Source organism: Phodopus roborovskii, unplaced genomic scaffold (assembly GCF_943737965.1).
Source record: "Phodopus roborovskii unplaced genomic scaffold, PHOROB, whole genome shotgun sequence".
In the NCBI taxonomy this organism is placed as follows: Eukaryota; Metazoa; Chordata; class Mammalia; order Rodentia; family Cricetidae; genus Phodopus; species Phodopus roborovskii.
In genome coordinates this window covers 10,267,646-10,295,090 of record NW_026126598.1, presented here as the reverse complement: position 1 = coordinate 10,295,090, position 27,445 = coordinate 10,267,646, and the positions used below count along the sequence as shown (strand labels likewise).

The 27,445-nt window shown below is 47.4% G+C and overlaps 1 protein-coding gene across 3 annotated transcripts in view; it reads left to right on the top strand.

Moving 5' to 3' along the window:
- Positions 1-27,445, top strand: part of Hip1 (huntingtin interacting protein 1) — a 121,702-nt gene that overhangs the window by 84,669 nt on the left and 9,588 nt on the right. For all 3 annotated transcript variants that reach the window (XM_051205101.1, XM_051205103.1, XM_051205102.1), the window contains exons 8-26: positions 1,694-1,834; positions 6,336-6,393; positions 9,049-9,124; positions 9,205-9,345; positions 10,252-10,349; positions 12,303-12,375; positions 13,358-13,541; positions 14,570-14,658; positions 15,430-15,546; positions 16,092-16,193; positions 16,382-16,525; positions 17,249-17,384; positions 18,481-18,567; positions 18,837-18,944; positions 19,026-19,162; positions 21,882-21,992; positions 23,475-23,533; positions 23,760-23,853; positions 25,771-25,871. In XM_051205101.1, coding sequence (XP_051061058.1) covers positions 1,694-1,834; positions 6,336-6,393; positions 9,049-9,124; positions 9,205-9,345; positions 10,252-10,349; positions 12,303-12,375; positions 13,358-13,541; positions 14,570-14,658; positions 15,430-15,546; positions 16,092-16,193; positions 16,382-16,525; positions 17,249-17,384; positions 18,481-18,567; positions 18,837-18,944; positions 19,026-19,162; positions 21,882-21,992; positions 23,475-23,533; positions 23,760-23,853; positions 25,771-25,871 — 2,056 coding nt within the window. The remainder of the gene's footprint in view (positions 1-1,693; positions 1,835-6,335; positions 6,394-9,048; positions 9,125-9,204; positions 9,346-10,251; positions 10,350-12,302; positions 12,376-13,357; positions 13,542-14,569; positions 14,659-15,429; positions 15,547-16,091; positions 16,194-16,381; positions 16,526-17,248; positions 17,385-18,480; positions 18,568-18,836; positions 18,945-19,025; positions 19,163-21,881; positions 21,993-23,474; positions 23,534-23,759; positions 23,854-25,770; positions 25,872-27,445) is intronic.

Here is a 27,445-nt window from a genome sequence, read left to right as displayed (position 1 = left end):
GTGTGTGTGTGTGTGTGTGTGTGTGTGTGTAAGCGAGAGAGAGACAGACAGAGACAGAGATAATTTCTCTCCTTCTAAGACACCAGACAAACACACTTACAGGGTCTACGCAGATCAGGAAAGTGAGACATATAAAGGCTCTGTGGTGCTAACCCATGGGCTTGTCCCCACATGTGGTTGTGATATCAGGGAAGTCTTGTGTTGCATGTTACATACAATCTCCAGGGACAGTGGGCAGCCAATACAAGAAAGATAGTCAGCCCTGGCCAGGGAGTAAGATGGTGGCCTATAGTCAGGCATCCAATAGCTGACTATAAAATGAGGTAATGTGGGTAGATGCCTGGAATAAGAAATTTAGGAAAAAGCTGTACACAAGTGGTAGAGTGTTTGCCTACCATGCAAGAAGTTCAAATCCCCGCCACTATATAAACCATGCATGCTGGTACATACTTCTGCCAGCACTCAGGAGGTAGAGGCAGGAAGAGCAGAAATTCAAGATCACCTTTGTCTGCATATTGAGTTCAGGTCCACCCTGAGCTACACGAGACCCTGTTTGAGAAAAGAAAATGTGTTGAGTGTTTCTGCTCAGACTTGGGACAGGTCTCATAGGTTATCAACGGGGTTTGGCACAATGCTTTCACCTGGTCATGACACACCGAGCTTTCTGGCCATCAGGAGCAAAGGTGCCTATTCTACCCATCCATGGCCACATGGGCTCAGCGCAACTACGTCTTAGCTTTATGACCATCTTCAAGAGACTTAGGATGCATTTCCTGTGGGGACACCGTTTCCTGTCTCAGGGTATCATAGGGTCAAATGGATCACATGAGTCATTGCAGCTGCCATTCGCAGGCCACACAGCTGTCATCCAGCCCTTGGGAGGCTGCGGTGAGAGGATAGTGATGGTAAGTCCTGCCTGCACTACATAGCAAGATCCTGTCTCAGCGTGAAATAAATCACAGTTCATGATCATAGCACTTACCCAGAATCCCCCAATAAGGAATTAGGGGTATGGCTCACTGGTAGGATGCTTGCTTAAAATACCCTAGAGGAATTAGGATCATGGCTCAAGTGTAGAGCCCTGGGCTAAAATCTTCCAGTGAGGGCCCAGGGACATATCTTAACAGTAGAGAACTTGCTTAGAATCCCGCAGCAAGAATCTGGGTACATGGCTCAGTGTAGAGTACCTGCCTAGAATCCCCCAGTGAGGGGTTGGGGATGTGGCTCAACCGTTGAATTTAGCCAGATTTTCTGTCCCGCACAGAGACATCAATTATAAATGCTCAGCCGATACTTCAGGCGTGTTACTAACTAGCTCTTACATTTTAAATTACCCATATTTCTTGTCTATGCTCTGACATGTGGTGGTACCTTTTCTCAACTCAGCAAGTTCATCGTGCATGTCTCCATGACTCCTCAGACTCCTCCCTTCTTCTTCCCAGCATGCTCTTTTTTGTCTGCCAGTCCTGCCTAACCTCCACCTGTCCAGCTATTGGCCTGACAGCTTCCTTATTAAACCAATCATAGCGACACATTCATACACTGTAAAGGAATATTCCACCATAGAATACCTGCCTTTCATATACACAGAATACACGCACAGAATAAGTCTTGGTTGTCTGCCACGACCCTGATTGTGTTTTTCTGCAGAGATTGCTGCCTCACTGTAGCCTCTCCCCATCTTCCTCCACAGTGTTCAACTCACTGGACATGTCCCGTTCAGTGTCTGTGACCTCAGCTGGGCAGTGCCGCCTCGCACCGCTGATCCAGGTCATCCTGGACTGCAGTCACCTCTATGACTACACTGTCAAGCTGCTCTTCAAGCTCCACTCCTGTGAGTATGACAGCCTCCACCATCCCATGCGGGCTGCAGGCTGCCAGCAGGGTCACAGCCTCAGCAAAGTCCCAGAGGCATGCAAGCAGCTCACTCTGCACCCTCAGCCTTTTTCCTCTGGTCCAAAGGGCCTGGGGCTCCTGATCAACTGAAAATGGAAGGGAGTAACCCAAGCTTTAGATTGACCCAGTCTAGCTCCTGACCTTCCAGTCCTGTGTCTTAGGAGGGTCCTTTCTGTTCACCTCCAGCTCTACCATGTCACAATTCACCAAAAGTATCCTGTGCTCTTAGACTCACGTAGAGCACAACTGACCTACCTGACCCACACCTTCGTGAGCTAATACAGTGACCTCCAAACCATCAGCAACCCAATCCCTTGTAACAGATGGAATTATATGGAGAAATAGAAAGTAGTAAACCAACAGCTGTAGGGCTGGTGTAGGATACTTGCTAGAACTCTCTAGCTCAGGTATATTTGTAGCATTTGGCTAGAATCCCCCAGCAAAAGACTGGCTCAGTTGTAGAGCTGCCTAGAATCCCCCAGTGAGGGGCTGGGGGTGTGGCTTAGTCGTTGAGCTCTTAACTAGCATGCATAATGCCCTGAGTTTCATCCCCTCAATGAAGAATCCCAGTAGCTTGGGGGCAAAGGCAGAAGGATCTCTGCCAGTTCAAGGCCAGCCTGAGCTATGTAATAAATTCCAGATAAGCCTTGTTTACACAGTGAGACACTTTCTTGTAAAAGGTGAAAGATTTATAGGATCTGAAGAGAAACTAGAGTGAGACACTTTCTTAAATAAAACAATAAATAAAGCAGAGCTGATCCAAGGAGGGGAGGACTGTGTTTTGCTCAGGAGTAGATCCCTGCTGCACCCTTAAGAAAAGCATAATTTGCCAGGCGGTGGTGGCACACACCTTTAATACCAGCACTTGGGAGGCTGAGACAGGCAGAGACCAGGCCAGCCTGTTCTATAGAGCAAGTTCCAGGACAGACTCCAAAGCTACAGAAAAACCCTGTCGTGAAAAACCAAAAAAAAAAGTATAATTTGAGAGTTGCTGGTTTGCAGAAGTTCTCATCCTCGGTGCCCTGGTTTAAAGTATGAGGCGCTGGGTTGGGCTGGACTGGCAGGGGCTGAAGGGGTGGGGAGGGCCGGGGGCGCTAGCAAGACGGCTCAGAGGAAAGATACTTGCCACTAAGCCTGATGACCTCAGTTGTATCTCCAGAAACCACATGATGGAAGGTAATGACCTACAGCACAGGTTGGCCTTGCGCGCATGCACGAACTCTTTTTTTTTTTTTTTTTTCTTCTTTTTAAATCAGGCTACTGATGAACCAGCTTGGATAGGTCTCTGGAATAGTTTAAAATCTCCATCTTTAAATACAGATTTCCCCAGATAAAGCTACTGTAACTCCTCACTGAGGAATTTTAGGCAAGTGCTCTACTCTGAGCCACATTTCCAGCTCCTGAAGAATGCCCACAGCATGATGGGAAACCCAAAAACTTGTAGATATGAATAGATACTGTTCATGTTTCATAGCCCAGGAAGGTCAAGGGTATGTTTTAGATGCTTAGAACAGTGACTGAGCATAGGGTTGCATGCCTAGAATCCCAGAAGTTTGGAGGTTCTAGAAGAGAATGGAAAATTTATTATCAACCAGGGCTACATGGTGAATCCAAGGCCCACCCAGTTCACATAGTAAATCCCTGTCTCAGGGGGGTAAAAAAAAAAATAAAATTAAACACACCTATATGAAACAAGGGATGCTTCATAACCGTTGACTTACAAGTAATAACCTTTTTATTTCATTATTTATGTTTTTGCCGTGTGTGTGCTCATGCATACTTGTTGAAGTCAGGACAGTTTGCAGGAGTCAGTTCTCTCCTTCCATCAAATGGTCCCCAAGATAAAACTCAGCTCGTCAAGTTTGGCAGCAAGTGACTTTACCTGGATTTGTTGCCCCAACCAAACCTGATCATTTGAGACTAGACAAGAGAAGCAGCATCACTCCGATTACTCTGGGGTCTCTTCCCTCAAGGGTGACTGCAATTTGCTGTTCCAGGATTAGAAAGGCTTGGTGCCATAGGGCGTTCCTACAGGAAGCAGGGAGGATGGACCAAACCCCAAGAGGAGGAGAGTCTGTTGCTTAGAAACATCATCAGTTACAGGCAGAGAGTGTGTCTCTGTTGGCGGAGGGTTTGCCTAGCATATGTGAAACCCTGCCCTCCCTCCCCAGTGCTGCATAAGTGATGCATATGGCCGACATCTGCAGTCTCAGCCCTAGGGAGGTAGAGGCAGGAGAAGCAGGTCAACTTTGTCAAAAATTAAGCTGGAGAGATGGCTCAGCAGTTAAGAGCAATGGCTGCTCTTCCAGGGGGCATGGGTTTAGTTCTCAACACCCACATGATGGCTCACACCATCTATAACTCCAGCATCTTCTCTGGCCTCCTGAGGGCAGTGTACTCACATGGTACACAGACATGCATACATGCAGCTCCAATACTCATGTGCACAAAAATAAATATTTGTTTTTTTAAGTAGCTAAATAAAAAACACCAAGTGTAGGCGAACTTACTTTTATTTATATATTTCTTTTGTTTTATTTATTTGAGAGAAATTCATATGTATTAGGTTGGCCTTGAACTCGAAATGTAGCCCAGGATAACCTTGAGTTACTAACCCTTCTACTTTTGCCCCTTTCCTAGATAGTGGGATTACAGGCATGAGCCACCAAGTCCAACCCTCTGCTGTTAATGCATTAGCGTGAAGTTTGTCCATTAATGAAACTATTGGTACTCTTTGTGTTCAGTCAGTAAAGGAACAGGAAGCCTTGTGTGTATTAGACAAGCACTTTACTGCTGAGCCATGCCCCCAGCCCCTCACTGGGGGATCCTAGGCAGGTGCTGTACCACTGAGTCACACCCCAGCCCCTCACTGGGGGATTCTAGGCAGGTGCTCTACCACTGAGCCACACCTCAGCCCCTCACTGGGGGATTCTAGGCGGGTTCTGTACCATTGAGCTATGCATGCCCCCTCCCCCGTACGTTAAACCACACTTTCAGCTGAAGTCAGCACTTCACTCAAACATCCGCTCTTCTTTCCCAGTTTGCTTTTCCAAGCTCCCACCCAGGATCCTGTAACACTTAGTCAATGTTTCTTTTCTAACTCCCAGAAGCTGTGACAGCTTGTCAAACTTCCTTTGTTTTTGATGACCTTGACAGGTTTGAGTTCTGGTCAATTTTTTTTTTTTTTTTTTTAAGTGGAATTTTCTTCCTCAATTTGGCTCTTTCTTAGTTTTTTTTTTTTTTTTTTTTTTTTTTTCCCTTGTAGAACTGAGATCAGGGGTTTTAGAGTAGAAATTAAGCGCTATTTCTCTACCCTGTCTAATTTTATCTTTTTTATTTTTTTTTTTTTTTTTTTTTTTTTTTTGCAACAAGGTCTCCATATGTAGCCTTGGCTGGCCTTCAGCTCTCTATTCCCTGTCTCACGTTCATCACTTTCAATAATCATAGTTTATACGTGAACTTCATGATTATATCACTCATTCAAAAACAATTATAAACGAGGCTTGTTGGCACACGGAAGCAGGAGGATTATCACAAGTTCAAGACCAGCCTGGGCTACATAGTATGTCCCCTAACAGTGGGGGGCTTCAGTGTGATACCCTGCCTCAAATAAACAAAGAGAATAACACAGTGGTGTGGTTTGTTGTTCCAGGTACAAGAGAATCTGAGGCTGTAGGACTGCTTGAGTCCAAGATCTCAAGGCCCACCTGGGTAACACAGCTAGACTCTGTGTCCGAAAGGGAAAGAGGGAGAGATAAGGAGGGAAGGTGACTGAGGAGGAGAGGGAGTAAAATAAAAGCTGCTGCCGTGGGTCTTTCCACATCTTGTAAGGAAAGAGCCAACTCCCCTGGGTTACCTTCTGACCTGCACACATTCACTGAGGCACACGTGCACCCGAGTGCAAGGACAAAATGCCATGTAAAAAACTGGTACTAAATAAAATCAGGTTGCCTGTGATCCCAGTACACAGGAGGCTCATGAGTTCAAGGCCAGCCTGGGCTATATAGCAAGACCTCCTCCTCTCAAAATAAAATAAAATGAAAACTGAAATGCGCAGCCTCTCATGGTCTGTGATGTGTAGGGACCACAGAGCCCAACTCCTTAGGGCCAGTGCTTGCATAGAGTCCCAGTTAACCGTGCCCTAAACCTAGGCTGCTCCCTCACCTGAGAGCGAACCCACTCCCATCAGTCCTGCAGTTTGATGAAGCCACAGCTTCCTAGGGGATGCAGGCTCCATCCTGCCCAGCCAGAACCCTGAGGTGGGAGAATGCAGAGGCTAAAAGCTTCCTACTGTTCCGTGGGGTTCCCTTAGCTACCAAACCTCAGGGCATCGTAGCCAGGAGTGCCAGAGTGGGCTGCCTGGCCCCTCCCTCAGCCTCCGAGTGGCTTCCCTGCCCCTGGTCTCCATGGACTCAGGTGCTGCTTCCCATTTCCTCTAGGTCTTCCAGCTGACACCCTGCAGGGCCACCGAGACCGCTTCATGGAGCAGTTCACAAAGTAAGTGGCTCTGCAGAAGGGAATGCAGTCCGATCAAAACATACTCTAGGGGGCTAGGGTAAAGTGCCTTCTGCATAAGCGTGATGACCTGAGTTTGGATCCCAGCACCCAGGTAGAAAAGCCCGGCAGGGCAGAGCGTATCACACACACATGTGCGCTAATGCTTGGATCAGAGAACAGTTTTCAGGAGTCAGTTATATCCTTCTGCCAGATGAGACTGGATTTAATTCAGCTCTCAGGCATAGGGACAAATTCCTTCACCCACTAAGCCATCTCACCAGCCTTGTACTTCCTTCTTTTGGCTGAATGAAACCCTTATCCTATAAGTTAGATCACATTGTTTCTATCCATCCATTTTTAGGTGGACATGGGGTTTTGGCTACTGTGAATGGCACCATGGTGAACCTGAGTGTGTGGGTATCTCTGTGGTGTGTTGAATTAGATTCCCTCAGGAATATGCCAGACCATGTTACAGACAGATCATATGATATTTCGTCTTTTGAGGAAAGTCATACTGAGTTCCACTGTGGCTAGCTATACCGTTTTACCCACCCACAGTGGACTAGAATTCTTCTCTCCCCATGTTCTCACCCATTGTTTGTCTTTTTTTCCCCCCATGTTTGTTTTCTTGCTGATAGCCATTCATACTTCAGAGAGAAAAACTCTTAATATAGTTTAAATTTGCATTTTCATTGTAGCTAAGAATATTGAGCCACATATATGTATGTATACATATATACGCGTGCATGTGCATGTGTGTGTATGTGTGTGTGTGTGTGTGTATGTTAGTTTTATGTCTGTTGTGATAAAATACCCTGATGTGAAGCAACCTAAGGATAAAAGAGTTTGCTTGATATAGAGTTCCAGGTTGCAGTCTCTGTTTCAGGGAAGTCAAGGCAGGAACTTGAGGCATCTAGCCACATCTCATCCAAGAGCAGAGACAGAATGAACGCAGGCATGCTTGTTGCTCAGCTAGCTTTCCCTATTCTTATGCAGCTCAAGGCCCAAAACCAAGGAATGGTGCCGCCCATGGTGGGCTTGGACATCCACATCAATTAACAATCAAGACAAATGAGGCCAGCTTGATCTAGACGGTCTCTTGTTAAGACCTCTTCCAGGTGATTCCAGATTGCATCAGATTGACAGTTCAAACTAACCATAATGGTTGTCCCTTTGTATTTCTTGTCTTGCGAATTGTTCATTTATGAGGCAGCCATCTTTACATTGTTTGTTTTCCCCGTTGACATCTTCATCCTTGACCATGGCTTCAGAATGCCTAGCCGGTGCTTCACGTATTGGTTTCCTAGGGAGCAGTCAAAGGACAAACGTAGGATTGAACTAACCCCCTAGTTTCCTCGCTGCACTGGGGAAGCCTGGTACACATCCTATGATGAATGACTTACTAAATCCTAGGAGACAGGCCCTGGGGCTGGATTCCTGGAATGTGAAATTCCAGTAGCTTGCAAAAGCACTAACATCTATTACTGTTGGCGCCAACCCAGAGAGATGAGGACCTGTGGTCAGCTCATTTTATTTCCTTCCATTTTTTTCCCTAGCTTATGAAAACATCTCCTGTGAGTAGCTGCTTCATTTTCTCTCTCACATAGAGGCGAATATTCCTGGAAGCCTTGCTGTCCTGGAGTTCAGGGGAAACAGTAGCAATGTCACAGGGACACTTTAGTCTTGGAGGTCTCTCTCCCTATACACACATTTATTTTGTAGGGCTGTGCTACAGTGTGCGTGTGTAGATCAGTGGACAACTTGAGGACATCACTTGTGTCCCTCCACCCTGTGGGCCCCAGAGACTGAACTCGAGTCATCGGGGTTGGCAGTAAATGCCTTGACCCACTGAGCCTTCTGGAAGGGCCCCTGTTCTCCTTCTCCAGCCCAGAAGGATGGTGCCACCCAAATTCATAGGGGAAGGAAGTTCTTCTGACCTGAGTTAACACTCTGTGGAGACGTGGAAACACCCTCACAGAGAACACCCGGAAGCTTGTCTCTGTGGTGATCCTAGACCCCATCAAGTTGTCATCCAGATTGACCTTCTCTGAGACTGTCCAGTCTTCAACAGGATCTGCAGTGTTAATTGCTCTTTCCTCATCACGGGTGACTGAGAACTCTGTAAAGACCTCAGTCTGGCCTGGCAGTGGTGGTGCACACCTTTAATCCCAGCACTTGGGAGGCAGAGGCAGGGGAATCTCTGAGTTCAATTCCAGCCTGGTCTACTGAGTGAGTTCCAGGACAGCCAGGGCTAAACAAACAGAAAAGACCTCAGTCTGTGATATCATTTTTAAAATTTTATTTGTGTGTGTGTGTGTGAGAGAGAGAGGGGGGGTATGCATCATGGCAGTATGAATGTGGAGATCAAGGGCAACTTCATGGAGCCGGTTCTCTCTTTCCATGTGGCTCCCAGGGATCAAACACAAGTCACCAGGCTTGATTCTTTATTTAGATAGCAAAGTGCCTTTACCCACTGTGCCATCTCCCTGACCCTGTGGTATCGTTATTGAATCCTGGCATCTTGTTGGGCAACCCACCACCAGCTTGTGCCTGTAAGGTGGGCAGAGAGTGGGAATGATGGGGAGGTGTCCCATGTGTTCCTGGGACTGGCAACCAACCCCATCCCGCACCTCTGAGATGCTCATGCACTCCCAGGTTGAAAGATCTGTTCCAGCGCTCCAGTAACCTGCAGTACTTCAAGCGGCTCATTCAGATCCCCCAGCTGCCTGAGGTGAGTGCATCTGTTGGACTCTGCGCAGCTCTGGGGCCTGGCAGGTGAGCGCCCTTTACGCTTGTGTCTTGCTTCTCCAGAATCCACCCAACTTCCTCCGCGCCTCAGCCCTGTCAGAGCACATCAGTCCTGTGGTGGTGATCCCAGCGGAGGAGTCATCGCCAGACAGCGAGCCGGTCCTGGAGAAGGATGACCTCATGGACATGGATGCCTCCCAACAGGTACAAGACCCATGGGTCAGGGACTTTGACCCTTCCAGTTGCCCCCCCCCCATCAGAACAGATAGTAGGAGAGGCTCCTAGCTTGGATGGGTGTATCTGCTCAGACAAGGCTTAATGTTTGGACATGGTGTCTTCACCGTGTTGCCCATTCCTGGGCTCTTGATATCCTCCTGCTTCTGTATCTAAGATGGGTGAAACTACACTCTCACTGGGTTCTGTTTCTCATAAGAAAGTTAGAGATTAGGCTGAGCCCCCTGCACTCAGGCTCCTTACAATAGGTCTCAGCCAAATCAAGAAAAATGGAGATTGTTGGAGCCATGTGTGGTTGCATGCCTCTAATCATAGTACTGGGAGACAGAAGCAGGAAAGGAGGGGTTCAAGGTCAACTTCAGCCACATAGCACGTCATGAGACACTGTCCCAAAAATACACAGGGCTGGAGAGTTGGCTCAGCCATTAAAAGTACTTGTTGCTTTTGAAGAGGACCTGGGTTTGATTCCCAGCACCTATGAAGTGGCTCACAACCATCTTTAATTAAAGGAGCCCGCACCCTCTTCTGACCTGTATGAGCCCCAGGCATGCACTTAGACATACATGCAGGCTAAAAAGTTTTGTTTAAGTATAAAGAATGACAGACAGGAAGAAAGGAGCCAGGCATGGCTGCATACACTTTAATTCCAGTGCTCAGGGGCTAGAAGCATCGGGTTATTTCTAAGAGATTAGGGCCAGCCTGGTCTGTATAAGTGAGTTCCAGGCCAGCCAGCGCTACGCTACATAGTGTGCCCCGTCTGAAAAATAAAATAGCAAATTACATATGATAACCCCCCCACCCCGCACACACACCCAGACAGTTTTCTAGGTCTCTGACTTGGTCTTTGCTCTCCCTGCACTCTTCCAATCACTGCAGAATTTGTTTGACAACAAGTTTGACGACATCTTCGGCAGCTCCCTGAGCAGTGACCCCTTCAATTTCAACAATCAAAATGGTGTGAACAAGGATGAGAAGTGAGTCCATGCTGGGTGGAAACACGTGGTTGAGAAATGAAGTTAAGCGTGGTCTGCACTACAGCAGCTACTCCAAGAGGAAGGAATTCTGTGCGTGCCTGCGTGCGTGCTTGCGTGCTTGTACACGTATGTGTGTTTATGCCAGAAGTCAACCTCTAATGTCGTTCCATACTTGCCCTCCACCTCCTTTGTTTGTTTGGTGTCTGATTGTGTGTGTCATTGTATATGTATATGTATGTTTAAATATGTGTGTGTGCATGTGTATGTGCTTGTATATATGCGGGGGTGGTAGGTACATATTACATGTGTGTGCTAGCGTACTTGTTTATGTGTGCCTGTATAGATTGTGTGTGTGTGTGTGTGTGTGTGTGTGTGTGTGTGTGTGTGGCCATGGAGGTAAAAAATAGGTATTTGATCTCCTGGAGCTATAATTACAAACAGTTCCGAGTTGCCCAATGTAGGTCCTGGGAACTGAGCTTGGGTCCTCTGAAAGAGCCAGTGCTCTTGATGACTGAGCCATATCTCTGGCAAAGCACTCCTTTAAGAAAAAGATCTTTTGGTGTTGTATTTGTTTTGTGAGATTATATGTATGTGCTGTTGGTCCGGGAGGGGGGGTGGGGTGCCAAGTTGTACTTGTGGAAGTCTGAGAGCTTCATGGAGTCACTTCTGCTCTTCAAACTCAGATTGTTGGGCTTGGGAGTACTCGCCTTCACCTACAGAGCCACCTCACCCACACTAAGAACCCTTAATACAGGGGCTTTTAAGGAAGAGTTGGGGATATGGCTCAGTGGTGGAATACTCACAGCATACCTAAGGCCTGCCGTTCAGCCTCCAGGGCTAGAGTAATGGCTTGGTGGCTAAGGGCCTTTACTACTTAAAGTTCATTTCCCAGCACCCATGAACTCCTGGGGATCCAGCACCCTCTCCCAGCCTCCACACATGTGCATATAGTGACAGGCAGAGAGACACACATAACCCCTCTCCAAATATGATCCCCCCCACTATCCCAGATCAGTAACTGTGACCCTGTGGGTGTCAGGGTAAGACACCTAATGTGTAGAGCACAGTCACCCTAGGTGTCCAAGGGTTATCGGTTCCAGAATCACCTCCATAGACACAAAGTTCGGCCACTGTGTGAGACTCCGCTGTAAGACTGGATAGTATTTTCATAGAACCCACATTCCTCCTTTCTGTGTCCTTTAAATCACCTCCACGTGACTCATTGCGCCTGATATGATATAACCACTGCTGCAGTGTTCATTTCTGTGGTTTTTGGTTTCTTTTTATACACCTGTAAGTTTTGTGCTGGGAGGGAATGGCTGCATGTACACTGTGGCATTAGTGTATAAGTCAGGACAGCTTGCAGGGATCAGTCCCCGACTTCCACCATATGGGTCCCCAAGACCTAACAAAGATTGTCAGGCTTGATGGCAAGCATCTTTATCCTCTGTGCCATCTTACCAGACCGTTTTTCTATATTGTTTAGTTAGGGAATAATAGCGAGAATAAAAGTCTATACATAGTCAATGTAGATGCAATTTTTTTTCTCCACAAATATTTTCCATCCCCAGTGGGTTGAATGCACAGATATAGAACCCACAGCTGAGGAAAGTTGACTGTACAATTTATGCTGCAAAGAAGTATTGTTATCTGTGCGGCTGGAGATGTGGTTTCATTTGTAGAGCCCATGCCTAGCCTGCAGAGATACCCCAGTACCACGTAAACCAGGTACAGTAGCTAATGTCTATAATTCTAGTACACCAGGGGAAGGGTGGTGAGGAGGGAGAACAAATCACCCTCCATTGGCTATCTGGTAACAAAAATAAAGTTGTTTTGTTTGTTTAAGAGCATGACCCCAAGTTAACACCAGCTTTCCCTTCCTTTTCCAGTCTGTCGGCTTACCTGGAGGACAGGTGGAGCATAGTGACACCAAGCCTCTTATTTTCTTCACAGGGACCACTTGATTGAACGCCTGTACAGAGATATCAGTGGACTGACAGGACAGCTGGACAGCGTGAAGACTGAGGTGCGTGCTCAGATCCATCCGCACTCGGTTTTCACCCGCGTGGGGCACTTGTCATTATTCATGTCTCATGGTATTACTTGGACCCCATCCTAAGATGGGTTAATTAATAGGCACAACAAAGCCAGTGAATTTGGTCATCTCAAGGTCTAAATTAGAATTCATTGTCATGACATGTCACTTTAGGATGGCAGTTAAGCTGGGTACCGGTGTCCCTGTGAGCCACGATTATTGCTTGGCTTTCTGACGGTAATGAGGAAGACCAATTTTTCTCATAAGGTCCTTGAGAAAGGTTGATTTGGGAGCTGGGGACATAGCTCAATGATAGATAACTTCTCTAAATCCAACAGTGCAGGGCTTGGAGTGTGATAGAGCACCTTCCGAGATCCCTCAGTGAGGGGTGGATGATATGCCTCAGTCGTAGAGTTCCTGCTTAAAATTCACCAGTGATGGCCTAGAAGTGTGGCTCAGTTGTAAAGAACTGGGCAAAAATGCCCCAGGAAGGGGCAGGAGGCATGGCTCATTGGTGGAGGGCTTGCCTAGAATCCCTCAGTCAAGGATTGGGGATGGGTTGGAGGAGTGGCTGAGCAGTAGATCACTTGCCTAGAATCCCCCAGTAAGGGCCTGGGGTATGGCTCAGTGGTAGAGCACCTGCTTAGAATCCCTTGGTAAGGGGCTGGGTGTGTGGTTCAGTGTAGAGCATCTGCCTAGAATCCCCCAGTGAGGGGATGAGGTTATGGCTCAGCAGAACAGCTACTGGCCTAACATGAATAAGACCCTAGGCTCCCTACCCAGAGCACCAAAACAAAAATGATAAAAGGTTCTCTGTCTGGTTGGTTGGATCTGTGGGTCAGGGAACTTGAAGGTATAGCGATCAACCATAATTGATCAGTGCCAGCAACGAGATAAGTCATCCCTGCCCTGCCTGGTGCCCCATAGGGCAGCCTTGCAGTAGCAGGCTCTTCACCTGGGGTGTCCCTCACAGAGCCATCGGACCATGCTGCAGCTGAAGGGCCGTGTGAGTGAGTTGGAGGCAGAGCTGGCAGAGCAGCAGCACCTGGGGCGACAGGCTACAGATGACTGTGAGTTCCTGCGCACGGAGCTGGACGAGCTGAAGAGGCAGCGAGAGGACACGGAGAAGGCACAGCGCAGCCTGACTGAGATAGAAAGTGAGGGGCTGGGGCTGAGGGCGTGGGCGGGAGCAAGGCTGGTCGCTGCTGCTAAGACAGGAGCAGGATAAAGACCTAAGAGCAGGGAGAGCAAACATGAACCTTAAATCTCTGCTGATGTGGACGCTGTGAGTTTTAGTTACGGTTTCTGTTACTGGGAAGAGACATCATGACCATGGCAACCCGAGGAGAACATTTTTAATTGGCTGGCTTGCAGTTCAGAGGTGTAGTCCATTCTCATCATGGTGGAACATGGCTGAGTGCAGGCAGACATGGTGCTGGAGCAGGAGCTGAGAGTTAATACATCTTCATTTGCAGGCAACAGGAAGTGGTCTTCTCACTGAGGGAAGCTTGAGCACAGGAGACCTCAAAGCCCACCCCCACAGTGACATACTTCCTCCAACAAGGCCATACCTACTCTAACAAAGCCAAACCTTCTAAGAGTGCCACTCCCTTTGGGGACCCTTTTCTTTCAAACTACCAACACTGTGCTTATAGGCATCAGTCTGCAAAAGAACTTAATTCAGAGGAATGTTTATTTTAAAAAGAGAACCTTTATGTCTGGTGTGTACAGGTGTTTACCTGCGATTCCACAACTCTGGGGGCTAAGGCAGGAGGATAAACCATAATGCTAGTTTGGTTTGTGTAGCAAGACCTTGTCTCCCCAAAAGTCCTAAATTAATTAGACTACTTCTAGCTGAGTGAGGTAGTGGACACCTGCAGTCTCAGTACTCAAGAGATGGAAGCAGGAGGATCAGAGGTTCAAAGTCATGTTGGCAACATAGCCAGTTCTTTAAAGAAGGAAAAAAAAAAAGCGCTCAGGAGGAAGAGGCAGGTCCATGTCTGTAAGTATCGAGGGCATCCTGGTCTACAGAGCGAGGTCCAGGACAGCCTGAGCTGTTACACAGAGAAACTCTGTCTCAAAAAGAAAATAAAGGATAAAAATATTTAGGGCCCCAGCTTACTGGAGAGAGGGTAGGGGGATCCCAGCCAGGACAGAGGCCTCACCTTGGTGTTTCCCAATGCAGGAAAAGCCCAGGCCAATGAACAGCGGTATAGCAAGCTAAAAGAGAAGTATAGCGAGCTGGTTCAGAACCATGCTGACCTGCTGCGGAAGGTAGGAACTTTGACCAACCCCTCCAGTTCTTCCATATACCCCACATCACAGGAGAAATGGTGCAGACCTTCTCTTTATTCTTGGTGTGTGTGTGTGTGTGTGTGTGTGTGTGTGTGTGTACTTGCTTGAGGAGACCAGAAAAGGGCATCAGATCCTCTGAAGCTGAAATCACAGGCAATTGTGAGCCACCCAGCATGGGTGCTGGGAACCAAATCTGGGTCCTTTGAAAGAGCTCTTAACCACTGAGCATCTCTCCAGCTCTTAGACTCCCATTTCTTAACGCCAGCCTGTTAAGTCTTTTTGATTTCTGTCTTGTGTATCAGTCAGTTAGAATTACCCCTCATTTGAGCTGGGCATAGGGGAACACACCTGTAATTCTATCAGAAAGCGGAGGCAAGATCTTGTGTGGAGGCATGTGTCTTTAAACCTAGCACTCCAGGGCAGCCAGGACTGAACAATAAGAGCCTATCTCAAAATATAAACAAGTAGGTGTACTGTCTCACACTTGAAATCCCCAAACTTGGATAGCAGAAGCAGAAGGATTGCTCTGAGCCTGAGGCTAGCCTGGGGCTGCAGAGTGAATCCAAATACCTGGAATTCTAACATCTGAAGGTCATGGCTCCTCCATTCTGGCTTCCCCCTGGTAGGAAAAACCTTCTCCTGTGTCCATCTCCTTGATACTCGCTGTCTGATAGTAGTCATTGGTACTGGAAGGAAGATGGAAGCTGAGCCTGAGAGGTGTCAGCTCTAGACACTCTTCTCCCCTTTCAGAATGCAGAGGTGACCAAACAGGTGTCCGTGGCCAGGCAAGCCCAGGTAGATTTGGAAAGAGAGAAAAAAGAACTAGAAGATTCCTTTGCACGTGTAAGTGACCAGGCCCATCGGAAGGTGAGCAGGAGAGGCACTTGGGAGGGGGGGAATGCAGGAGGAGGTTCTGGAAATGGGCTTTTATTAGTGTTATAGTTACATATATACATATGTATATATACAGTATGTGTGTGTGTGTGTACATGAACACATAACAGCATGCATGTTGAAGTCAGGGGACAACTTGTGGATTTGGGTTCTCTTCTTGTGGGTCTGCGGATTTGAACTCAGATCATCTAGATAGCAGCAAGCACTTTGAGCCACTCTGTCATCCCCTCCATCCCTGAAAACAGGCTTTGAGGCAGGCATGGATCAGAGGAACTCATCATGTGTTCTATGTTAGTTATCAATTCTTACTAATGGCTGGTAAACTAATCTTCAAAATTACTTGGAAAAGAAAAGTTGTTGGTAAGGTCTGGGTTGCCACCTATTAGCCTGCCTGTTACACCCGTACTTGTAACTTAGACCCAGAGCAGGGCACAGTTTCAATCAATAGCTTGGGAAATATATATATTCCGTCTCGTGACTCCCCAGCTCACAGCGTTCCTGTTTTGCCTCCATTTCAGACTCAAGAGCAACAGGACATTCTAGAAAACCTGAAGCATGAACTAGCCAGCAGCAGACAAGAGCTGCAGGTCCTCCACAGCAGCCTGGAGACCTCTGCGCAGGTGAGCCACTCCCTGCTCCCCTCCCGTGAGCCCTCTGGCCCCAGTTGTAATCCACACTTAGTCTTCGGGGCACACGGACAAGCTATCGCCTCCTGCCCTTTAGAACCGGGAGGTGGGTCTGGAGGCCCAGCAAGGGGACCGTTTAATTTCCTCAGTTTCTTCTTGCTTCCACATGGTGACCTCTGCAGTCCGAAGCAAAATGGTTGACACAGATCGCCGAACTGGAGAAGGAACAGGGTAGCATGGCTACTGCCGCAGCTCAGAGAGAAGAGGCGTTCTCAGCCCTCCAGGGCCAGTTGGAAAGCACCAAGATAAAACTGGCCAGTGCCCAGGCAAGTAACAGACATCCAGTGGGACATGGTGGATGCCACAGACAGATGTGTCATGAAGGGTTCAAGGCCACTGGGCCTGATGCCCAAGGCTTTCTGTGGACACAGTTCCTAAAGCCTACTGCCTCTTTTTGGATAAGAAGAGCGATGTGTGGGTCAGGAATGGATCTCAGTGGGTAGAGCGCTTGTCCAGCATGCGCTAAGCCCTGGGTTCAGTCTCCAGACCACACCAACTGAGTGCGCGCACACACACACACACCTGTGATTCCTAGCTCTCAGAAGTGGAGACAGAAGGATCAGGAGTTCAGATGTTCTCAGCTCCTTAATACTGAGTTTGAGGCTGGCCGATATACAGGAGACCCTGCCTAATAAAATACGGGCTGGAGAAATGGTTCAAAGGCTTAGTGCCAGAGAACCCGTGCCGGGTTCTAGTTATCTCTAGAAATACTCTCACAGACACAGCTATATTAATCCAGGCTTCTGGTAATCAAGATGACAACATTAGCAATCCTCAGGACGTAACCTGAGTGCCACCCTGGTAGGATCACCAGGTAGGTCACTGGTCCATTGTGCACAACTGTGAATCAAGGTCAGGCGTTTTTCTTGGATCTCACTAGCACCGCCTTGAGAGGCCAGGAATCCCTCACCCTGTGTGGTCTCAGGTGGATGCTGCTTGCCGTTCCTTGTGGTGTGCCTGGCCAACTCACCTCCCTGCCCTTTTTCTAGGAATCCATGTGCCAGCAGGTAAAGGACCAGAGGAAAAAACTCTTGGCAGGGTCTAGGAAGGCTGCGGAGCATGAGATACAGGAAGCGCTGAGTCAGCTTGAAGAGCCTGCCCTCATCAGCTGTGCAGGGTCCACAGGTAGGTGGTCTTCCAGATGCCCACCTGCTGGGCCCAGCTGTCTGGTATTTCCTGTTGGGGTTGAGTGCTTCCATTGTTCAGTGTCCTCGGCCCAGCTGCATGCCAGAGCCCCTGGGGTGTGCCCGCTCTCCATCCTAGGTCAGTTAAATCGGAAGCTCTGTGGCATACTGCCCGAGTGGTTGTGACTCTGTCAGCCTGGCAGATGAGACAGCCACCGCCTCAGCCAGTGTCCTGGTTGTTACTGTGTCACTCTGACCATAGCACCTGACAGAAATGACGTCAGGAGGAAAAGGTTCATTTGGCCCACAGTTTCAGAAGGTTCTGGTCCATGGTGAAGAGGAAGGTATGGAAAAGCCACTCTCTTCATGGTTGTGAGAACATGTGGTGGAGCTTGTTCATAGTCATGGTGAACTGAGCAGAAAGACGGGAAATAGGCAGGAAGAACTGATCTCCAAGATCTGCCCCAGTGGCCTGCTCACCCCGAATAGGCTCCACCTCCCACATTTCCATCCCCCGCTAAAGTAACACCAAAACTGGGAAAACAAGCATTGGAGCAGGAAGATCTTTGTGAGTTCCAGGGCCGACAGAGCTATAGAGTGAGATCCTGTCTCAATATAATAATAGTATCAATATCGTGAGCTTTTAAGAGACACTTAAGATTCAAACCTTACAGTATGCCATGCCCCTATAGTGAACAGTAGCCTGAGACAGTAGTTTTGGAAAGCTAGTGACATGGTTCAGTGGGTAGAGTGCTTGCTGCGCATGCACAGAGTCCTGGGTTCCAGTTCCAGACCATATGTACTGGGTCTGATGGTACACACCCATAATCCCAACACTTTAGAGAAGGAGGCAGGAAGATCAGAAGTTCAAGACCTGCATGGATTATGAGAGACCCTGTCTCAAAAGAAAGAAAGAAAAGTAAATAGATTGTGCCCATCACTTTAGAACAGCACGGCAAGCAGCTCTCTCTCTCTCCTTTATCTAAGGAAAAGCCCCTGGGGCAGGGACTCTCAGCTGGGACACCCGCCCACCCAGCCGCTAATGTAGAGCAAATTGTGAGAACTCTTCTTCTGATGGTTCCCTGTCTTCCCCTCAGATCACCTTCTCTCCAAAGTCAAGGCTGTTTCCAGCTGCCTTGATCAACTAGAAAAGAGCCACAGCCAGTATCTGGCCTGCCCAGAAGGTAAGAGGAACAGAGGACGTGGTCTCTGTCACTAGGGGCAACCAGGCCAGGTTCAAATATGTACAAAAGGATATGGCCGGCCCAGGGGTTAAGAGTACTCGCTCTTGCAGAGAACCCAGGTTCTGGTCTCCTACACCCACCTCACTTCAGGCTTCTCCAAGGGATTGATGCCCTCTTCTGGCCTCTGGAGGTAACTGCATTCAGAGGGCATATCCCCATGCTACCCTTGGGTCTGAGACTTTCCTTTTTTTCCCTTCCCTTCCCTGCAGATATCAGTGAGCTTCTGCACTCAGTAAGCCTGCTTGCCCACTTGACCAGTGACACCATTGTTCAGGGGAGTGCCACCAGCCTCCGGGCCCCACCGGAGCCAGCCGACGGTGAGTATCAGTGGAGGGGATGCCCCTGAGAGCAAGGAAAATGGGAGCATCTATTTAAGCATCTATGTCTCCTGTCTTCAGCTCTGACAGAGGCCTGCAGGCAGTGTGGCAGGGAAACCCTGGCCTATCTGTCTTGCCTGGAGCAAGATGAAGCCATGGAGAAAAACGATAGCACAGCCATGAGGAACTGCCTCAGCAAGATCACGGCCATTGGCGAGGTATCATTAGTGATGTGATTTGCCTTTTGTTACTGTTTAGTTGTCTGAAACAAGGTGTCATGTAGCCCAGACTGACCTTGAACTATGTAGCCAAGGATGACCCTGAACTCCTCTCTTCTTGACTCCATCTCCTGGGATTACAGGACTAGAGACCGTTATATCTCATTTATGTGGCCCTGGAAATAGAACTGAGGGCTTCATTCATACTAGACAAGCACTCTGCTGACTAAGCCACATGCCCAGCCCTGTTTGGTTTTCTGTTTGCCTTTGAGATGGTCTCCCATAGACCAGGCTAGCCTAGAACTTATCATGTATCCAAGAATAACCTTGAATGGCTGATTCTCCTGCATCCGCCTGCCACATACTAAGATTGCAGGCACACACACCACCATGCTTACGCATGAAGCTATAGTGTGTGTGTGTGTTGGGTATCCACAAATCCACCATGCTTATGCATGAAGCTATAGTGTGTGTGTGTGTTGGGCATCCACAAATCCACCTGCTGTGTACTAGGATCGCAGGCACACACCACCATGCTTACCTATGAAGCTGCAGTGTGTGCGTTGGGTATCCACAAAATAACTTTGGGTGGGGCAGGGGAAATGGCTCACTGGATAATGCTTGCCTAAAATGCATGAGGTCATGAGTTCAATCTGTAGAACCCATATTACAAAGAGGGGAGAGAAATGGCTGTGCATGCTGGTACGGACTTGGAATCCACATGGCTAGGCAGTCAGAGACAAACTCTTAGGGCTCTCCAACCAAGCCAGTGAACCACCAGCCAGTGAAGAGATTGTGTCTTGGATAAAAGGTGGATGGTTCCTGAGGAACGAATCCTGAAGTTGGCCTCTGGGCTCTATACATACATGGACGTGTACATCTGCACACACATACGTATGGCCTTTTACACACATGGCCATGCACACACAAAGAATTTGCATTAGGTATTTATGAGAGTAAAGAAAACTGACAGCAGCTGTTTCTGTTCAGCACACTAGAGGCCAAAGCAGAGATCTATCTTAACAATGAGGTGACTGGGCATGGTGGTGACTGCCTGTAATCCCAGCACTTGGGAGAGGCCCTGTTTAAAAAAAAAAAAAAAATTGTGGTGTGCACACCTTTGATCCTAGCAATGGGGAGCCAGAAACAGCTGGATCTCTGGATCTCTGAGTTCAAGGCCAGCCTGGTCAACAGAGTGAGTTCCAGGACAACTAGAGTTACACAGAGAAACACTTTCTCGGGAAAAATAAAGGGGGGGCAGGTGTAGTAGCTCGTTCTCTTAATCTCAAACTCAACATCAGAGGCAGGTGGGTTTGAGACCATCCTGATCTACATAGTGAGACCCGTATCAAAGGCAAAAACCCTCCCATTAGTAAATACAGTTGATACCTGTGACTGTGAGGTTAGGGCCTATATTAGTCTATTTTCTTGTTGCTGTTACAATTATCTGCCAAAGAGCTGAAGAGCTGGCTCAGAGGTTAAGAGCACTGGCTGCTCTTCCAGAGGTCCTGAATTCAATTCCCAGCAACCACATGGTGTCTCACAACCATCTATAATGAGATCTGGTGCCCTCTTCTGGCCTGCAGGCACACATGCAGGCAGAATGCTGTATGTATAATAGATAAATACATCTTTTTTAAAAAAAAAAAAAAAAAAAAAAAAAAAACACCTTGCAAAAGCAGCTGAAGGATGGGTTTATTTTTGCTTTCGCCTTGAGGCTTTGGTGGAGAAGGCATGGTAGCAGAGCACGAGGTAGCAACACTGCATCCACCATCAGGGAACTGTGCTCAGCCCCGTTTCTTCTTTGTGTTCAGTCCAAACCCAAAGCCCGTAGAAGGGTACCACTCACATTCAAGTGGGTCTTCCCAGCCTAGAAACTCCCTCTCAGACATGCCCAGAGGTCTGTTTCCATGGTGATTCTTGGTCCCATCAAATTGACGATCAAGGTTAACCATCATAGGGCCACAGTGACGGTTGCTGAATGGTTGGCTCTGTAGGGTTGGAGACTGGTGGCCTCCCAACTGGACATGCTTGTGAGATGTGCAGGGGAGGGAGAAACATGGGGTTCCATGTTGTTTTGTTTTACTTTTTGGGGGAACCAGCCATCCAGCTCCCAAATAATCACAGAGAAACTTAATCTTACTTATAAATAACTAGCCTTAGCTTGACTTGTTTCTAGATAGCTTTTCTTAAATTATCCCATCTACCTTTTGACGCTGGGCTATTGTCTTTCTCTATTCTATGTACTATTCTTTCCTACTCTGTTGCTGATAGTGTAGCTAAGTGGGTAGCCCCTGATGTCGTTCTCTCCTTTTCCTTGCTCCTTGATCTTCTCTTTCCAGATTTCTCCTATTTATTCTCTTTGCCTGCCAGCCCTTCCTATCCTTTCTCCTGCCTTGCTATTGGCTGTTCAGCTTTTTATTAGACAATCAGGTGTTTTAGACAGGCAGAGTAACAGCTTCAGAGTTAAATAAATGCAATGTAAAAGAATGTAACACATCTTTGCATCATTAAACAAATGTTCCACAGCATAAAAGAATGTAACACATCTTTAATTAATATTCTGCTACAGTTCCAGCATGCATACCATGGAAAGTTCCAGATGGAGTCTGTGATAGACCCTGTCTCCCATACCTTATTAGAAGGTTCCCATGATAGGGCCAAGGGAAAGCAAAAAGTATGCCAAATGTCTTTTTAACCTTTGCTATAATGCTTACAGGAACTGCTGCCCAGGGGCTTGGACATAAAACAGGAAGAGCTGGGTGACCTTGTGGACAAGGAGATGGCCGCCACTTCAGCTGCCATTGAAGCTGCCACGACCCGGATAGAGGTGAGAGAATTCTGTAGGATTTCCCACAGCAACACTCCCGTCAGTTCCCTTGGTCAGTGCTGAACCTTGGGAATGTCTTCGTCTCCTGTCAAAGAAGCCAAAACTGCCCATTGTGGTGGTGCAGACCTGTGATTTCAGCCCTTGGTGGGGCCAGGAGGTTCATGAGTTCAAGGTTGTTCTCAGCTATATAGTAAGTTTGAAGCCAGCCTGAGCTGTGTGAGACACTGTCTGAGAAAGGAAGGAAAGAACACAAAATCAGAGGCCAGCATCACTGCATCAGTGAGGGCAAGAAAATGAGGTCCTTATGAAGAAAGATGAGCAGTTTCCTTTGAGGTCAGATGTTTTGGTGTCAGACCACCCCAGCTTCAATTTCCAGGCTGGCTGATAATTACGTAACTTATGTGAGTTATGCCACCTGGCTTGGATTTAGATTCTTTCTATAGGATGGCGATTGATTTAGCTTTATTTCTGTTGCTGTGATAAAACATCTTAACAAAAATCAACTTAGGGGAGAAGGGTCTATTTTTACTTACAGTTTGAGGGCGCTGCAGGGAAATCACCGTGGTATGAGCAAGGAAAGCAGGAGCTGGAAGCAGCTCATCTCATCCCATCCACAGTAAAGAGCAGAGAGCATTAGTACATGTGTTTGATTGCTTGCTTGTGCTCACCTGGATTTCTCCACTCTTACACAGTTCAGGACCACCTGTCTAGGGAATGGTGCTGCCCATGGTAGACTGGGTTTTCCCCACGTCAGTTAAGAAATCCCTCCCACAGATGTGCCCACAAACCAACCCAATGTAGAGTCTCTTGTTGAGATTCTCTTGGTGAGTGAGTCTAGGTTGTCAAGTTGACAGAGCTAGCCATCACTGTCATAATAATAAAATATTAGAGGAAGCCTGATAGGTGTTGAAGAACTCCTCAGGAGAACTGAGTGGGTCCTATTGGAAAGGTCTCATGTGGCTCCTTTGGTGGATGATTCTCTCCCTGCTGTGGTGAGCACCTGCCTTGTGGATCTGGTAGCAGCTGCCCCTGGTGGTCAGGTACCACAGCTCTTGGTGTTTCATGCACATCAACCCAGTGCTGAGGTCAAGACTCTCACTGATTGCAGCAGTCAACTCCAGCTCTCTGCCGTCAATGCCAGATGAGCGGTCTGGGGATTTCTGACTCACACGGACAGATTCAGCCTTCCATACTGCCACACCTTGTTGGATCCAGCGTATCAAGGCAGTGGTGGTTGATCAGGTTCATGGTACATTCTTGGGGTGAGAATGTAGCTTGCCTAGAATTCCTCCATGAGTAGCTAAGATCTGGCTTATCAGAACACCTGCCTAGAATCCCCCAGTGAGAGGCTGAGGTCTTGGCTTATCAGACAAAGTGCCTGCCTAATACACAGGAAGCCTGGGCTCAAATAATACACACACACACACACACACACACACACACATGCACAAAAAAGAAACCAGATGTGCTTCTTTTTAACAGGAAATACTCAGTAAATCCCGAGCAGGAGACACAGGAGTCAAATTGGAGGTGAACGAGAGGTCAGTGCGAGCCTTGTGGTCACAGTACGTAAGCAAGGTCCCCTGAAAGCAAGGCCCAGAGAGAAGTGTCACTCACTGGCTTTCTTCCAAGGCTTTGCCTCAGGGTCCTCCAGCAATCCTTTCCTGCCCCCCATTGCTACTCGAGGTTTTCCTGACTTAGGAATGGGAAGGCAAGTTGTCCACGTTCTTCTTAGTGTCCTAGTCACCAACCCTTTCTTTTTACTAGGATCCTTGGTTCCTGTACCAGCCTGATGCAAGCCATCAAGGTCCTTGTTGTGGCCTCCAAGGACCTCCAGAAGGAGATCGTGGAAAGCGGCAGGGTAAGTGGTGCTGTGGTGTGAGCTCCTCCCTCCACGCGTGCTGGGATCTGCTTTTACACTGGGCATCCATCTCGGGCAGATCTGCCATTCTTAGGGAAATTTCCCAGCCACTGTGGGAAGTTGAGAGTTGCTGCCCTTAGGAAGCAATCAGCCAGTACCTTCCAGCTCCAGCTCCCAGAGGCCACACAGACCTACTGTGGAAACCTCACTGACACTGTTCCCAGGCTTTCAGGGACAACTGAGGACACTGGGAAACTAGATAGATCCCAGGATTAAACCTCAGACATGGGAGACGGGTCCCTATAGATCCCCAAACCTGCAGATATGTAACCCCTTAAATAATCCAAATGCTCATAAAGCTGAGGCAGGAGGGTCTCAAGTTTGACCTTGGCGTGGGCTGCATAGCTGGATCATCTCTCAAAACTCCCTTCCTGAGTTGAATATGTACCTCGATTGGGAGAGTCCCTGCCTGGCGTCTATAAAACCATAGATTCCATCCCAAACTCTGTATAAAATCATGCATGCTTTAATCCCAGTGTTGGGAGGCAAAGGTAAGTGGATCTCTGAGTTCAAGGCCAGCCTGTTCTATACATACAGACCCTATCTCAAATCAAAAACGTTATAGCCTGGAAAGATGGCTGAGCACTTAAAAACTGGTCTTCTGAGGGGTCTGAGTTCAGTTCCAACATCCATACCAGGTGGTTCGTAACTGCCCATAGCTCCAGCTCCAGGGCATCAAAGCCCCTGGCATCACTGGGCATCTTTTTTAAAAGCTAGGGATTTGAGTCAGAGGTTAAGAGCACTGGCTGATCTTCCAGAGTCCTGAGTTCAATTCCCAGCAACCATATGGTGGCTCATCTGGTGCCCTCTTGTGGCCTGTAGGCATATATGCAGGCAGAACACTATTAAATACTAAATCTTTAAAAAAAAAAAAAAAAAAATGCTGGGGATTTACTCTAATTTATTACCTCCAAGATCTTAGGGGATGTTATTTTGCCTTACTGCATCTTACTTTTCTTACACCTAAAGTGAGAATAAAGGCACTTAGCACTTGGTTAGGCATTCTATAGAATTAGCCGTTCAAGCCGCGCAGTAGTGGCACTTGGGAGGCAGAGGCAAGCGGATCTCTGTCTGGTCTACAAGAGCTAGTTCCAGGATGGCCTCCAAAGCTACACAGAGAAACTCTGTCTCCCAAAACCAAAATGATAATAATAATAATGTAAAATAAATAAATAAATAAAATTAGCCATTAAAAGCTGGGCACATGCCTTTAATCCCAGCACTTGGGAGACAGAGGCAGGTGAATCTCTGTGAGTTTGAGGCCGGTCTGGTCTACAAAGCTACACAGAGAAACCGTGTCTCAAAAAAACAAAACAACAACAAAAAATTAGCCATAAATATCTGGGTAAGTGGACTAGCAATATGGCTCATTAGGTAAAGGAGCTTGCTGCCATGCCTAACAACATGAGTTCAAGGTCCAGGTCATGCATGATAGAAACAGCCAATTCCTACAAGATTTCCTTTGATCTCCATACTTGTTCCATGGCATGGACATGTCCACCCACTTGCGCGCACACACAATATATAAATAAATGTGATTTAAAAGAAAAACCCTGAGTATGGTGGGACATGCCTATAGTCCTACACTTAGGAGGTTGAGGCTGGAAGACTAAGAATTGGGGGATAGCATAGGCCTGTCTAAAAACAACCTCAGGTTGGAGAGATGGCCCAGTGCTTAAGAGCATGGTTCAAATCCCAGAACCCAAGATGGCAGCTTACAACCATCAGTAACTCCAGATCTTCTAACCTCCACACACATGTGGTGCACATACGTGCAGTCAAACCACTGTTCTGTGAAATATGTTTAAAGTTTAAATAAAAACAACTAACCAAGCTGTTATATTTTTGCTTCTATAGGGTACCGCATCCCCTAAAGAATTTTATGCAAAGAACTCTCGGTGGACAGAAGGGCTTATATCTGCCTCCAAAGCTGTTGGTTGGGGAGCTACCATCATGGTGTAAGTGTCTGGCTCCAAGGCTTCCCATATCCCCTTCCCCATTCCAATCACCCAAGACAGTTGCTCAGAGAGAGAAAAAGGTATCTCATAGCCAGACATGGTGGTACCCACTGGGATCCCAGCACTTGACGGGCTGAGGCTGTAGAATAACAAGTTAGAGGCCACCTGGGCTATATAACAAAATGCTATATAGTAACAGGGTACAAAGTTCTAATGGGGTAGATCAATGGCATGCACCACCATACCTGACCCAAAAAGTTCTTAAAATCTAGAAACATGTGGTTGCCTTAAAAAATGAGTAGTGGGCAGGGAGATGGGTTGGCCATGCAGTAGTGCATGGTAAACCTGAGGACCTCAGTTCCATCCTGGTCCCACATAAAAAGCTACCTATGGTGGCATGCAATGGTAATCCCAGAGTTGGGAAGGCAGAGGCAGGAGGATGCCTGGAACTCACTGGCCAGCCAGTTTAGGCCTAATCTGCCAGCCCCAACTCCCATTAAGAGATGGTGTTGTAACGAGTAAGGTTTTTCCTCCCGCCGTTGGTCTTGTCCCGCCTCTGCGCCAGCCCCAATTAATACACAGAGACTCTGTATTTGCTATAATGCTGTTGGCCAGGTACTAGTTTCTTATCGGCTAGCTCTGTCTTAAGTATTAACCCATTTCTGTTAATCTAAGTATTTCCACGTGGTTTCATCTTACTGGGAAATAGGGCTGGCATCTGGTCTCCCCAGTCTCTCCATGCTGACTCCTCCTTACTACTTCCTCGAATCCTCCTTGTCTCCTAGTCCCGCCTACCTTGCTTTCCTATTGGCCAGCAGTATGAGAAACATATTTACAGAATGACATCTCTCATCATGGCATATCACTGGACCATGGTGTCCCATGCCTTTAATCCCAGCACTTGGAAGGCAGAGGCAGACAGATCTGTGTGAGTTCAAGGCCAGCCTGGTCTACAGAGCTGATTCCATGACAACCAGAGCTGTTATACAGAGAAACCTTGTCTCAAAAAACCAAAACAAAACAAAAAAACTATCAGCCAAGTGTAGTGGTGCACACATTTAATCCCAGCACTCAGGGGGCAGAGCCTATTTGGATCTCTGTGAGTTCAAGGCCAGCCTAGTGTACAGAGTAAGTTCTAGGACAGCCAGGGCTATATAATGAGACCTTGTCTTGAACCCCCCCCCACAAAAAAAAAAAAAAAAGATATCTAAAAATATGAGCTGGAGGCAGGCATAGGGTATATGCCTTAAATCCTAGCACTTAGGAGGCAAAAACAGATGGAGCTCTGTGAGTTTGAGGCTAACTAGGGCTATATAGTCAAATCCTATATCAAGTTTAAAAAAAAAAAAAAAAAAAAAAATTTTTTTTAAATTAATAAGGTAAACTACAACTGAGGAAAGATAGTTGAGGTGGCCTTCTGGCTTCCACATGTTTCTCTCATACAAACACACACACACACACACACTCTCTCTCTCTCTCTCTCTCTGTCTCATACAAACACACACACACTCACGCACACACACACACACTCTCTCTGTCTCTCTCTGTCTCTCTCTCTCTCATACAAATACATA